The sequence below is a fragment of the Lagopus leucura genome, unplaced genomic scaffold (assembly GCF_019238085.1).
Source record: "Lagopus leucura isolate 7727_CA_CO unplaced genomic scaffold, USGS_WTPT01 Super-Scaffold_100019, whole genome shotgun sequence".
In the NCBI taxonomy this organism is placed as follows: domain Eukaryota; kingdom Metazoa; phylum Chordata; class Aves; order Galliformes; family Phasianidae; genus Lagopus; species Lagopus leucura.
The window spans coordinates 10,489,273-10,503,160 of NW_024962273.1; the positions used below are offsets into that span (position 1 = coordinate 10,489,273).

The 13,888-nt window shown below is 41.4% G+C and overlaps 1 protein-coding gene across 1 annotated transcript; it reads right to left on the reverse strand.

Annotated features, from left to right (window-relative positions):
* Positions 1-464: 464 nt before the first annotated feature.
* Positions 465-13,754, reverse strand: EAF2 (ELL associated factor 2). The gene is made up of 6 exons (XM_042878003.1): positions 13,596-13,754; positions 12,101-12,195; positions 11,145-11,281; positions 10,267-10,412; positions 6,589-6,855; positions 465-1,337 (listed from the first exon to the last, which is right to left on the reverse strand). Exons 1-6 carry the CDS (start codon positions 13,696-13,698, stop codon positions 1,291-1,293), a joined length of 795 nt encoding a protein of 264 aa, XP_042733937.1. The 5' UTR covers positions 13,699-13,754; the 3' UTR covers positions 465-1,290.
* Positions 13,755-13,888: the final 134 nt, after the last annotated feature.

Below are 13,888 nucleotides of genomic sequence, written 5' to 3' on the forward strand. Positions count from 1 at the left end.
TCTCAAAGATCTGTTTAATCACAGTCATTAACATGAGGGTTTTTTTGTTGTTTTTGTTTTTTACTTTTAGTATAAGCAGAAAACTGTTTTGTCTTATGATCCCATCTTTAGAAAGGCGAAACACTAGAAAGCTGTTATCTGGTGTAGATCACAGCCAAGTGCCATAGTCTGGGGGCAGAGAGCTAAGCAGACACCTTTTCTTCTCTAGTACAGTATGGTTTAGCAACTGCATTTGGATGCAATCTCTTACATACATTCACCTGTCCCTGGCATTGCTGTAAACTTACAATGCTCTCTTAAGAGCTTTGCTGCCTCAATGCATACAAAAGCAACAAATGCACAGGTCTTGCATGCTGGATGGGGATTACATATTAGTTATAAAGAAATAGAAAGCAGGAAAATGGCATCATCCTTTCAGTGGCACAACTACGGTAAGTAGAAGGTGAAAACAGAAGCAGACAATAAAATGATAAATATTGCTTTATTAAATTACTTTTATACCCCTACAAAGAAAATTTTTGATTTCCATTACAGAATTAAATGAAGAAAATTCCTTGCTGTCTCTGCAGTTATCTAAATTTAGATACAAAAAGATTGTAAAAAGACCAGCCTATTCAAGTTGCATAAAAAAGGCAGAGAATAGACAAGTTCCCTCAGGAATCTTGAGGCTCAGAATATAAAGTCCTATAAAACAATGAAATTAGGAATTCAGCAATGTGTTGAACAATTGTAAACTGTAACTGCGCAAGTGGACCACATGATTCAGCAGTTTCCTTAAAGGTATAATCTGTGAACTGAACAAAAAGCATTGCTGACACAGCAGACCTCATTAAGTTACTCTCCCTTTTATACCCTCCAAGTTTAAGCTGTGAGATCAGCATCCAACATTTAAATGATAGAAAGGAAACTTGCCTCCATAAATATCAGAAATTTCTCCATCCTATAACTATTTATATAAAGTAGCTAGCTGTTACAAATCTGTTACAAATCATTTTCAAGTAACACAGGTGGCTGAGGCAAAACAATTAAAATCAGATCATACACAATTTTACTGTAAATACAGTAATTTGAAAGGTAAACACATAACCATAGCACTGACAATATACCAGCGCTGCCGTATTGTGGACTCGATGTGTCAGTAGAAAATTAGGATGCCTTTATTATCAAAAATTAAGGACATTCATTCCAGTCTCTGGTAATCTAATCTTAGTGCAAAACAGATGCTAAGACATAATTAGCAAAAAAAAAAAAAAAAAAGAAGAAGGTGATACATTAAGGCCAAAGATTTGTTCAGTCATCACTATCGCTTCCAGATTCACTCAGCTGCAAGTCATTTCCTAAAAGAGACAGAGTCATCATATTAGTCATCTTCAAGGAAATCTCTGTCAAGATTTTCCCCTTTCCCAATTCAAGGCTCACAACCCACTTGATATTAGTTTCTACGTAAGCAAAGAAGCCAACTCTTCTGTGACAGAACCACAGAGACCACATTTCTGCAATTTTAAAATCTTAGCAGGAGAGCCATTAGCTTATTAGTCATGAAAGCATTTACTATTACAAGATCACAACAGCTGACACCTATCTTTGCCACCCACATTTTCATGCTTCATAAATGGGAAAGCTGCTGGCAAATGCAGTTTAGTGAAAAACAAGTTGTAGGGTTTTTTTCTTCTCAATCAACATTTGAATGCACTCAGCTGTACTTGAAAACAAAGCCATGTCTCAATCAAGAACAGCAGTCCTTTGATGTACCATTTAAAGATGTATCAGTGACCTACTATTTCAAACAGGTTTTGGAACAAAGTGAACAAACAAACCATCAAAAGCAATTTCACACAGCACTTTAATTTGGAAGCTACATATGTATTTCAAAATGGGAAATTAAGAACAGAGACTACACGGTGCTTGCTTATGGAATGGGAGGGAAGGAATCAGAGAACACTAACAACAAAAACAAATGCAGCAGTGTGTTATAAAGGATCGGTACCATATCAGCAGCACCCCATTTTTTTTTATTAAGAATTTCTTCCAGCTAGTATGATTTTCTTCACACCTCTGTTGCCAAACAGCCATAAAAAATTAAAAATGCATCTCTCACATTGTTCAGAAATGAACTAAAAAGCACAGAGAATGACTGAAACACAGTAGGCACAGTATTTTCACATTCTTTCACCCTCCACAGATCACTTTGGCAGATAGATAAGAGTAACCTCAACAGGGTAAAACCAGCAAGACACTCAGATCATATGTTTTGTTATGAGGCATAACATTTTTGCTAGAATGCTGACATCTTTAACATGGCTGCATTTAGCCTTCCTCTATTTCCCACTATGTCATCACTACAGCTTAGGAAGCGTGGTATAGGATTCTCTGCAACAAAGCAGAAAACACTGTTTATATAAGACAAGAATAGCACAGATGGATATTTTCAGCAACCTTTAAAGTACTGTTGTAGTCATTTCTCCAATTCTAAAGAGAATATTTACAGCCACATCATTTATAATGTTTAAAAAGCAATTTTTAAAGAAAATGTAATCTGTCAGAAATTATTCAGCACAATATATTAACCTGAAAAACAATATTTCATTATGGCATTAGCAAATTAAACTCAAGCATTTATCACTCAAAGGAAAACAATCAAAGAGTTCTTGGAAATCTGAATCCTATTATGCACTACCTACTTGGAGAGATGGCTGCAGTAAGAACAAGAAGATAACCTTCCAAATAATGACTCCTGCAGCCTTCAGAAGTTATTTCAACACAGTTAATAGAAATTACACAAACTGAATAACACCAGCCAGAAATACCAATGCTTGTGAAAACCAGCAGATGGGAAAAGCAAGGACTCCAAGTTCCAGAGTCACAAGTAATACGTTTGGATATATTTTAGGGAAAACTCTCTGGCCCATCTTTCTAACTCTGCCTCTAAAAGGATTTTGCCAGCAGAAAGATGGCAAAATAACAGAGACTGGAGTTAGTAGTTTTTGGATAGGTTTGTGCAAGAACGGAAGCTTCATTCATCAGGACTCTGAAGAACCATCTACAGTCAGTCGTACTGTTGCAGACAGTAATAAAGTGGGAGAAAAATGGGGAATTCAGTCTTCCACAGTGCCACTGCTTACCAGTAACATTAAACAAATGAAATAGATTAACCTGCAAACCATGACACTTCCTAAACTTTCAGATCTGTGGCTATAATACATTTGAATTCATGCAAGAAGTTATTTGGGACAGGGAAACCTCATAAGAGCATCTGCGCTTCACAGATCATAGTTGGTTCACCAACACCAAACAAATACAAGGAAAAGTATTTCATGACTGGCTGCTGTACCAGCACCAAAAAGAATCAGACAACTGAAGCTGTGTTGAAAGTCAAACACACAAGACACTGCCCCAGTATAGCCAGTGTACTGATTTTTCCTAGAAAATTAGACTTCGTAAATGAGAGTTATGCTAAGCAAGTAAACATAAAGCAACATATGTTCAAATATTTGTAAAGAGATTAACTAGTGTCAGCACTTACAAGCTTTGTCATAAGGCAAGTTGCGAGCTTAGATCAGCTTCTGAAGGGAGAAAGATAAAGAAGCAGGATGTGAGCCTTGCTGCTGAGGGTAAGGAGGCAGCTTTGAGCTCTTGATTCCTGAGAAGGTAAATTATTTCTGATAGAAGTATTTTGTTACCATGCTCCTGTCTTCCAAGTTCCACAAAACCTCAACTGTATGATTTATACACCTAAGATGAAACCTCTCTTTAACCCTGTCCCCAAACTTCTGCCTGCAGTCAGCAAGCCAAAGAAAACTTCACTAATTACTAATCACAGCCTTGATTCTGCAGAGACACACAAAACTAGTCACGCACATGCATGATCAAACCTCAAAACAGGATTAGACAAGCAAACTATTTGTTTGTGCTGACATTTGTTGCTTCAGTGTTTTATTTTTGAAAAACATTTGAGGTGGAAGAAATGACTGTGCAGGACCCCAACAGAGAAATCCTGCCACTCAAGCTAGAACCACATGCTATTCATTTAGCGTCTCCAGGTTTCACTGTTATTTACCCTCTGCTGCCAAATTTCCTCACCAAGGGAGCTGGAGGAAACACGTTCTCCTTCAAAATGACTTTCTTAATCTTTGTCTAGTTGCAGTGTATTTCAAACATTAACGGTACTCAAGTGAGCTATGGAATCAAGAATTAAATAGAACTGGGATCCTCACAGAATCAGGTTGGAAAGGAGTTTAAAGATCTGGCAGTTCCAATCCCTCTGCACAGGGCATGACTGCCACCCACCCGATCATACTGCCCAAGTCCCCATCCAAGCTGGCCTTGAATATCTTCAGGGACAGGACATCCACAGCTTCTCCGGGCAACCTGTTCAGCCTACAGAAGAGGAAACTGAGGGGAGACCTCATCACAGCCTACAGCTTTCTTAAGAGTGGAAGAGGAAGGGCAGACACTGATCTCCTAACCGTGGCGACCAAGGATAGGCCCCAAAATAGCAGCCTGAAGTGGCAACGGGATATTCAGGTTAGATATCAGGAAAGGTTCTTCACCATGAGGTGTTCAGACACTGGAACATCCTGCCCAGGGAAGCTGTCTTGGCACTGAGCTTGACAGAGTTCAAGAAGTGTCTGGATAACACTCTCTGGCAGTCTGATTTTTTGAGGCCTTGCCTAGAGCCAGGAGTTAGATTAAATAATCCTTATAGGTACCTTCTAACTTAGGATATTCTATGATTCTAACATCCACAAGTACTTCTCCTCAGGACTGCTTTCAGTGCATTCTCCACCCAGCCTGTGTTTGTGCTGGAGATTACATTGATCAACATGCAGAACTTCATGAGGTTTTCACAAGCCTACCACAAAAGCCTGTCAAGGTCATTCTGGATGGCATCCCTTCTCTTCAGGGTGTTGACTGCACCACACAGCTTGGCATCATCAGCAAACTTGCCAAGAGTGCACTTGATCCCACTGTCCATGACACTGACAAATGTTAAACAGCATCAGTCTTAATATCAATACCTGAGGAACATTACTTGTCACTGGTCTCCACTTGAACAAAGAGCTGCTGGCCACAACTCTGGCTGTGATCATCCAGCTAATTTCTTATCTACCAAGAAAGCCTTCTGTCAAATTCAGGTCTCTCCAATTTAGAGCTCAGCTAAATAGCTACGCAAGCTAGTTAAGCCCGAGGCTTGATGCTACAAAACAGAAGGTTTCACCTGTCTACATAGTTCTCAGGCATTAAGTCATCAACTTCCTCTGCAATGGCTTTGATGTTGTCATGTTTCAAGCAGCATTTTCTCACTATGGATTGTTGGAACTAGTAGAGTTAGCCACCTGTACTCTTTAGAGTGTTTCTCAGTGGAAGTTTGGCCAGCTGGGATTCTGTCAAGGAGGAAGAGCTTCACCACATTTTCATAGGAGCTTTAAATAAAGCACGAAGAATGGTAAATCTCATTTGTGAATGAGGGTTGAAATAAATGGCACCTTTTGAAGTCACACAAATTACAAAGATGTTGTTTTCTACATTGACAGTAAAATGCAGACAGCATTTAGTTCTTGGCACATGAAGTCACAAGACTTATCCATCTGATCTCATCTCCAATAACAAAGTAACCACAGATACTTAAATATTTAAATACTTGCTACAAAAACAAAACAAAACAAAAAAACAATCACCAAACCTGTTCACGTTATCTATTAGGTGTTGAAACAAAAGTAGGCCTGCCAGAGTCTGAAATTTCAATAGAACCTGTTTACACATAAATGATATGCCTTAAAGATCTTGGGCAGTACAGGAGGGTTTCACAGAAATCTCTTCATATTGTGAGCCTGCAGTTAAAACACCTAATTAAAAAAACGTACTTGTTTTCAAACAGCTGAACATTTACAACTCCAATGTCTGAATGCTCCTGCTTATTTAGGTAGCAAACTTGAGACTCTACCTACTGATTTTCCCCCCTCCTCTGACCAAAATGTCCTTCTTGGATGACACTCATCAACACATTCCAAGCAGCAATTCTTCAACCACCTGTTGAAGAACACAGCAGCAGCTATTCTTCAAATAACGTTTTCAGTTGGTTGGATTGGTGGAATAAGACAGTATCACCTGAAAATAAACAACTACCCTCCTTATATGCAGAGGAGAGTTTTGCCACGCTGTCCAGCTGGGCCAGTGCCATGAATAACAGTAACTGAAGTAGCTAAGAATATGCCATCTTTTCTGTAATTCAAAGTATTGTCAGTGTGGTATCTTTCCCATAGTTCTAACCAAGAAATTACATGTTTTGGAAGTACCCTTTAAGTTCAACTACTTTCATTACAAAATTGCTGTTCTGCAGTCTCAACGTATAGAATTGGGAGGAAGCCAGAACAGCTTAGAATTGCACCAGCTTTAATTTAGTACCTCTTGGGACCGAAAGCCTTCTAGTCTAGCATCTAATTCAGACCTTGGCTGAACAATCAAACCTTAGCATTGCTTCCCACAGTTTTAATTAAAACAGAGACATACTTGAAAACAATATGGTTTCCTTTCAGAATCTTGATGTCTGGAATTGCATACTACGAAAAGAACAGTCTTTGTACTTACGTAGTGTATTCATCATATGACCACTGTTCTCCTGGGATCTGTTATGACTGGCATCTTTGTCAGGAAGAGCCTGATGTGGTATGGCAGACACGGCAGGCTGTGGCTGCAGATATGGCATTGACATTGGAAGAGAGGGCCTTGCTTCCTCATCTTCAGACTCACTGGAACTATTTTCACTGCTTGATGAGGAGGAGGAAGAACTTTTGGAGTCAGATGAACTGTCAGAACTACTCAGCTGGTCCATGATGCTGGCTTCTGCTTTTAGTTCTGCAAAAAATATGTTTCTCAATTAGCATTACCATAGTTGATGTATAAGAAGGACAAAGAAAATCATCATTAAAAAAGAAAATCAGGTACACAAATCAACATGTTACTGAGAAAAAAAAAAAATCAGAAAATCTGAGAACAAAGAAAAGGGTATAAGCAAACACCTGGTTTGTCATGTGGCTTTCCTCTCCCAGAGCTTGGGCAGTATTTCTCTTTCAAGTCAAGCTTTAGAACAAGGGTAACTGTGAACCCAAAAGTGAACCCCATATTCCACAGGGTAATGCATCCCACATAACCTTTAATTTCTGTGACTAGCTAGTCTTATATTTTCCCTAGCTCTCTGAAGATGTCTTTCCCTGATTAAAAGCTGCAGTTAAAAATCACATAAGTTAGTAGCAAAATGTCAGTAACTGCACTCGAAATACCTTCCAGCAGTTCAGCAATGCAACCAACATGCACACAGACAACGTGACATTTTGACCAAAATTAAGTTAAACACACAAAATGTCCAAAGGAACCATCTACAGTTTCACATTAGGATCATTTCATCAAATCCTTGTTTGCTTGTTTGCCTTGTTCTCCTTATAGACTTGGAGAAAAAAGAAAAAAGCTAGAGCAACAAGAAGGAGACAAGAAGGACTTGAAGTTAACAAATTAATCTTGTATTTTTGGCTAAATAACTCACCTGAATATAAAATTTAGAATGGTATGACTGGAAAGATTGTGTTACAAACTTTGCATTTTTGATAAATAACAGCTAAAGTTCACCACTGAGGAAACTAAACTTTGCCGAGTACGCATAATAGGCAAAAAAGAGGTGCTGCTGAAGTGAGAAGTCTGAAACAGACCGCTGAACCACACTGGATGGAGATCTTATGCATCAGCTTGAGGAGTAACCCAGAGGGCAAAAGTTCACCATCACAAGGTTGTAACTATACAGCCATTTGCTATGGTGGTCTTACAAGTACTTGGAGTACTTCAGGAGCAGCTTTGATATGGCAGACATGAAATGCATGTAAGGAAGGTAGCTCATCTTACTTCACATTCATCTAGTACGGAAGAACGTATTGAAGATGAAAGTGATCAAAAAGAAAGATTGTTTGAGACTTAATCAAATCAAGAAGGGAGAACAAAAGGATAAACTTAAACACAAACTTCCATGAATGCTTCCAATCCTTCATAATCAAAGGTCAGACCAAAGGAAAAGGTGTTTTGGCCAGTCAAACTTATCAAAGGCCAGCCTAAAGGAAAAAAGGCACTCAGGAAAACTGGCAGTTCCTGAAATAGCATGGCTATGACTGCAAGGGCAAACTAACTCAATGCCAATGAAGATTAGAAAGTACACTAAAAGACCAAGTTGGCTATCTGACTCAAACATAAGGAAAAAAAAAAAAAAAAAAGAGGTTAAAAAATTGGAAGCATCCTGCAGCTAAGGGCAAGCACAACATCAGCATAGAAATAAGCCAGAAAGTCCACAGCAAAATTTAAAAAGCAGCTAGAAGAAAGATCAAGATGATACTTCAAAATAATTCTAGAGAAGGCAGGCCAAGGACTGATCTACCACCCATCTGAGGTTGTAAGCTAACCAAGATACAGCACTCAAGTTCTATGCACCTAATGCCTCTTCCTCCCTGCTCTAACCTATGACTACCAATTTAAAAAAATTAAGTTAACAGCACCAAACACTGATGAATGAGAACTTTGCCTTCAATTCTGAAACAATTGAATTTTAAAAAAAGCCTTTTTAGACAGAGGGAGAAGGGCTATACCTACATTGGAGGAATAAAGAGACCTTCCTCCCGCCCCAGAAAATGAAGATAGTAACAAGTTCAAAGTAGTGTACTTAAACAGGAATAGTCAGTTACACAACCACAGGATGAGGAATGATTAAGCAGGCAACACTTTGGAAGAGCCTGTTACAGTGGATCACTAAACACAGTTCTACTGTATCGTGCTGCAGCAGAATTGACAAGCATCACGCTGAGATGAGATCCTATCTGGTCTTCTCATATGAAGAAAGTGCCAGTAAGCCAGCCTTCTTGCTCAGAACAGCAGGGCTAAAACCTCAGCTGAAACACTAACTGGTTTTTGGCACCACACTTCAGGAAATTTTTAAACTAGTTGAAAGATAGCTAGAGGAGAGTGACAATGAATTAGAGATCTAGAAATCTTCTACAAAAGAATGAACCAGATGGCATCATTTTGAAGAAAGAATGAGCAAGGCACAGCAGTTTTCTGAGTACATTAAGGGCTACTTAAAAAAGTAGAGTAATCTGGCCTGTACTTACATGATGAATATAAAACATAAGGAAAACAAAGCCCTGAATAAACTGTCAAGGAGAACTCAAAATCCACCATCAGAGAACTTAGTAAAAAAGTAGTAAAAAAAAATCATCAGAAATCTGACTTTAGGACAGAAGGATGGGCTGGATAACCTTAAGAGGTCCCTTCCAGCCCTGTTCCTCAATTATTCTGCATTTTCTTAAGTAGCACTCAAAATTGGACTGGCAGTACAAAACAGTCTGATGTATTTTGGCAGCCACTTAGGTATCTTGCAATATGTTCAACACTCCCACTCCCCAAAAACAACAGAGCACCAAGAAAAAGCATTATTTCATTTGCTGCACTCAGGCTTTCCTTAGTCTTTGCAACTCCAGCTCTATTTTAATACTGTTCCGTAGTGTAAAAAGTTCTGGTCAGAGTTTAAACCCAAAATAATTAAAAAAAAATCTTCATAGTGACGTCTGAAAATCCTATTTGAAGGAATTTAGAACATCTTTGGAAATAGACATCAACTCTGATTGAAACTGTCACCTGTCAGTATTTCTGTAGCAAGTAATTACCACCTGCCATTTTCTCTGCCCTCCAAAAGGTAGTAAGGCCTGCCTCTACACAAAATACATGTCTCACCAAACCAGTGCCTCCAGAACACAGCACACAGCACTGTTCAAGAGATGAGTTGTGCAGGCACTTGCTGTATTTTTTTCCCCCCGCTTGAATGTCACCTTTCACAAGTCTCATCTGGGAATTCAAAAATTGAGTTGTAATGCACTGCAAACTACATGTCTGCAGAACACAGAGAAACAGTTCTGAAGAAGCAGTTGTGTCAACATGGGGAACAACTACGCTGGTTGCAGTACCACAATACAGTCTACTTTCTGCTTGATTAAAGAAGCAGCATGAGAAAAAAAAAAAAAATCAGTAAAAGCAGTATAACTTGTGAGATTAAGCCTAATGATTCACCTGATTTTAAGGTTAAGTTTCAAATACTGCTTTGCTACCACTTGAACCAAAGCATGGGGGTAAAGTGCTTGCAAGATCAGACTTCTGGAGTCAATCTTAAACTAAAACACACTCTGCTCTTAAAAAAAATCTTAGTTAAGAGCAAAGTTTCTAAGCAGTGGAGCTTACCTCGTTCAATGTCATCCATAGGGGAGGATGGAAACATCTTGTCTTTTGGTGGGGAATTTTTAATGTTGTTTGGAGTCTTAGTTGAGTTTCGGATTTGCTGCTGTTGCTGTTCTAAACGAGACTGAACCTTACTGCTTCCTTCAGCTCTGTTTAAAAAGAAGAAAACTGTCACTGCTTAGAAGACAGGATACCAGATAGAAGACAGGAATACAGGGGATGCTATACCTCAACTTATGGAATTATTTGCCATATCTTCCTAAGTAACATAATTACACTTACAAGTACATGAATTAATCTTATTAGCATATAATTAGATATGGATGTAATACATATATATATATTAAATACACTGCCAGTAAGTTTTGTATTCTTTGTTAGTTGACTTGTTATAATATCTGGCTACCGAAGATCACTCACTAATAACTGCTGAAAGTTCTGAAGGTTCAGCAGTACAAAAGAACACAAACTTGGTATGGGAAAAACAAGTCACAGCTACAACTGAAACCAGAACAGATATTTTGTCTATTTTCTCATTTAGAAGTTAGAAGACATTATGCAAAGTACTTTCCAAAGAGATTTGCCCTCCCCTATATTCTTTAGATAGTAGTTGCCACCTCTTAACAATGTGCCACTTCTTAGTTAAAATAAAGCAGAGGAAAAACAACTTTTCTATGATTTCTGCTGGTCAAGACTCAGAAGCCACAAAGCAAAGTTGGTGTGTTGAGATCAGGGGCATGTCACTCTATTGAACAAGACCAGAGACTTTCTAAATACAAAGTTATGATAAAAATAGTAATGGGCTGAAGCATATCTCAATTTCAACTCTAACAAATAGATTTTCTGAACGAGAACAGCTGTTCATCTTGTAAATTACCCACCTGATTTTCTTCACAGTGATGTTGCTACTAAGTTTCTCTAAGCGACATTCTCCAGTGTCATGATTGATAATTAAGATACATTCCTTTAGGTAAGGCTTCTTGGAGCCCTTGAACACTGTCACTGGTGGAGTGGAGCCCTTGTAAACCAGAAGAGTCCAGCAAATGTTACTATGTAGTACTTTTTCTTCTTAAGAACAGCAAACAATCCATTACAAACATGACAAATTCATTACAAGCAATCATTTCTAGCTTTGCGAAATGCTATTGGTTATTTCAAATCAGACTCAACCATGACCAAAAGCAGCTGGTGACTGAAGGGAATTTCATCTTTAGCATTTAATCAGTTTCAAACTTATTTCCAGATCACAGCATATTTACTGTAGGACTCCTTTTACCAAAAGGGGTTTCAGTAACCAATAAGCAGAGCAGTAAAGCATGGCAGGTAGTAAATTTTCCCTTTCCAGTCTTTCCTGCTTTAGAACTGTGCTACTGCAGTAAATACCAAGGGGAAACTCACACTGCCAACATCCACATAAAGCTTTTCAGCGTATGCAACACTTCAGGGTCATCCTACAACTTATTTCCAATTCAGTGAATACACTTAAAGCTACAGCACAGCTGTTTAACCTTTAGATCATCTGCAGTTTTACACATTAGAACAACTGGTTTTGAACTCTAAAAATTCCACAAGCAGCTCTGAAGCAGCATTAAAACTTTGTATACTCCTATATTCAACAAATTTTTATGATAATAAACCATAAGAGATAATTATGGGGTGACCAAGGCCAGGCTGGTTGGGGCACCAGGCAGCCTAATCTAATGGTTGGTGACTCTATCCACAGCAGGTGGGTGGAACTGGAGAGACTAAGTCCCTTCCAATCCAAAACGTTCTGTGATTCTACAACAGCAAAATATACCATCCCATGTGCCTGCCACTCTTCAGCTATCCCCCTCACCTCAATATTCGGCAGTGTTATCGTCACCTGTTCACCTTTGCCAACTTCAAGGTCTCCTTCACAAGCGGTATCAATAGATGCAGGCTTAAAGTCATCTAAAAATAAGATGAAACTGGATTATTTCCGGGCTTTTCAGGAGCCTTCTAATCCTAGACATGCTCTGAATATCATTTCCACTGGAGACTATTATGCCATGACCTTTTTTGCTGGCGTATCACCTGCTGTTCCCTGATCAGATCAGTAAATTAGCAGAATTCAAAGACAAGCCTCTTTTCTCCATATTCAGCTTAAACGTTAACACCTGTCAGATAAAATTTAGGAAGCACTGTTAGGTGCTAAAGGATAGGAGACTGGATGCGTTAGACTTCAAAGGAAAATAACTTCAATTAAATACTTCCAGAAAGGCAATAAGTAGCTTTTGAAAGCCCCTGGGAAGTGATTGTCCTTCTCTGCTCAGCTCTTGCGAAGCCCCACCTGAAGCCAGCATTCAGCTCTGAGGCCCCCAGCAAAGAAGGGCACAGACCTGTTGGAGCACGCCTGGGGGGCTGTGAGATGTTAGGGGGAAATTCTTTGTGCTGCAGTGCATGTGGGTTTGAGTCTTGGGCCCCACACACAGCGTACTGCTGGGGAACAGCCTTGCTACGGGACCCTGAGAAGTGCTCCGTGCTCACAGCCCAGGGCTGCAGAATCCCCTGAGCTGGCAGAATCGAGCATAGCAGTTCCAGAGCTTCCAAACAGGAACGAGGAGAGATATCTGCTTTAAGCTACAGCCAGCGGGCAGTTCAAACCGAGAGACTTCAGCGCCCATAAGCTGACTCCTGAACTTCAGTGGCAGCCGGCAGCTGCGCTCCCTTTCAGTCATTTGCTAACCAGCTCCTCAGGTGTCAGAGCGATCTCCGCGCGCAGCGGCGATGAGCGCTCCAGTTCCTATGGCTCATTCGTTGGAAAGGAAAAGAGATTTCAAAACAGATTTCAGAACAAACAATCACATTACTGCAGTCAGCGAAAAGCGGGAATGGTGGGAAGCACCCGGCACAGTTTCAGAACGAGGGCTCATTTCAGCACAGTTGCCCACGCGCCGCGCTCCCCTCCCGGTGTGCGGCCCCGAGGGGAGCGCGTGAGCGAACGGGGCAGCGCTCGGAGCCGCCGGCCCGGCCTCGTATCAGCCCCAGGGCGGCCGCCTCCGAGCTACCGCGAGGGCACGGCTCTCCGGGCAGCGGCCGCGACGAACGCCGCCCGTAACCTTTGATGCCGAATTGCGCTCGGCACCTGAAAACGAAGCGCGAGAGGGCAGAGCTCGAGTCCTACGCGCGGGGACCGCCCGGCTGCAGGCAGAGCCGCCCGGGCCGGGCCCTTCCCCCCCCCTCCAAGCCAGGGACGGAGGCGCCGCGGGCCGCGTGAGCTCCTCTCGGTCCGGCCCCGCGCCAAGCCGGAGCCTGGAGCCCGGCACCTGGAGCCCGGCACCTGCCGCCCCCCCACAAGCCCCCCAGCTCACAGCGCACGGTATGGAAGGCGCAGCGCGGCTGCTTCTCGAAGGTCTCGCCCAGCTGCAGCACCCGCTCCTTGGGCTCGACGAGCGGCGGGGCCATCCCGTTCATGGCGGCGCGCGCCGCACACCTCACACCATGACCCGCCCGGGCGGCCCCCGCCGCTACCGCCACCACCGCACATCCCTCACGCCGCGGGGGCGGTGCCGTGCCGGACACGCCCGCTCGGCCCCTCAGCCTCTGGCCACGCCCACACCATCAGGCCACGCCCCCACATCGACGTGCCGCTCGGCACCGCCCT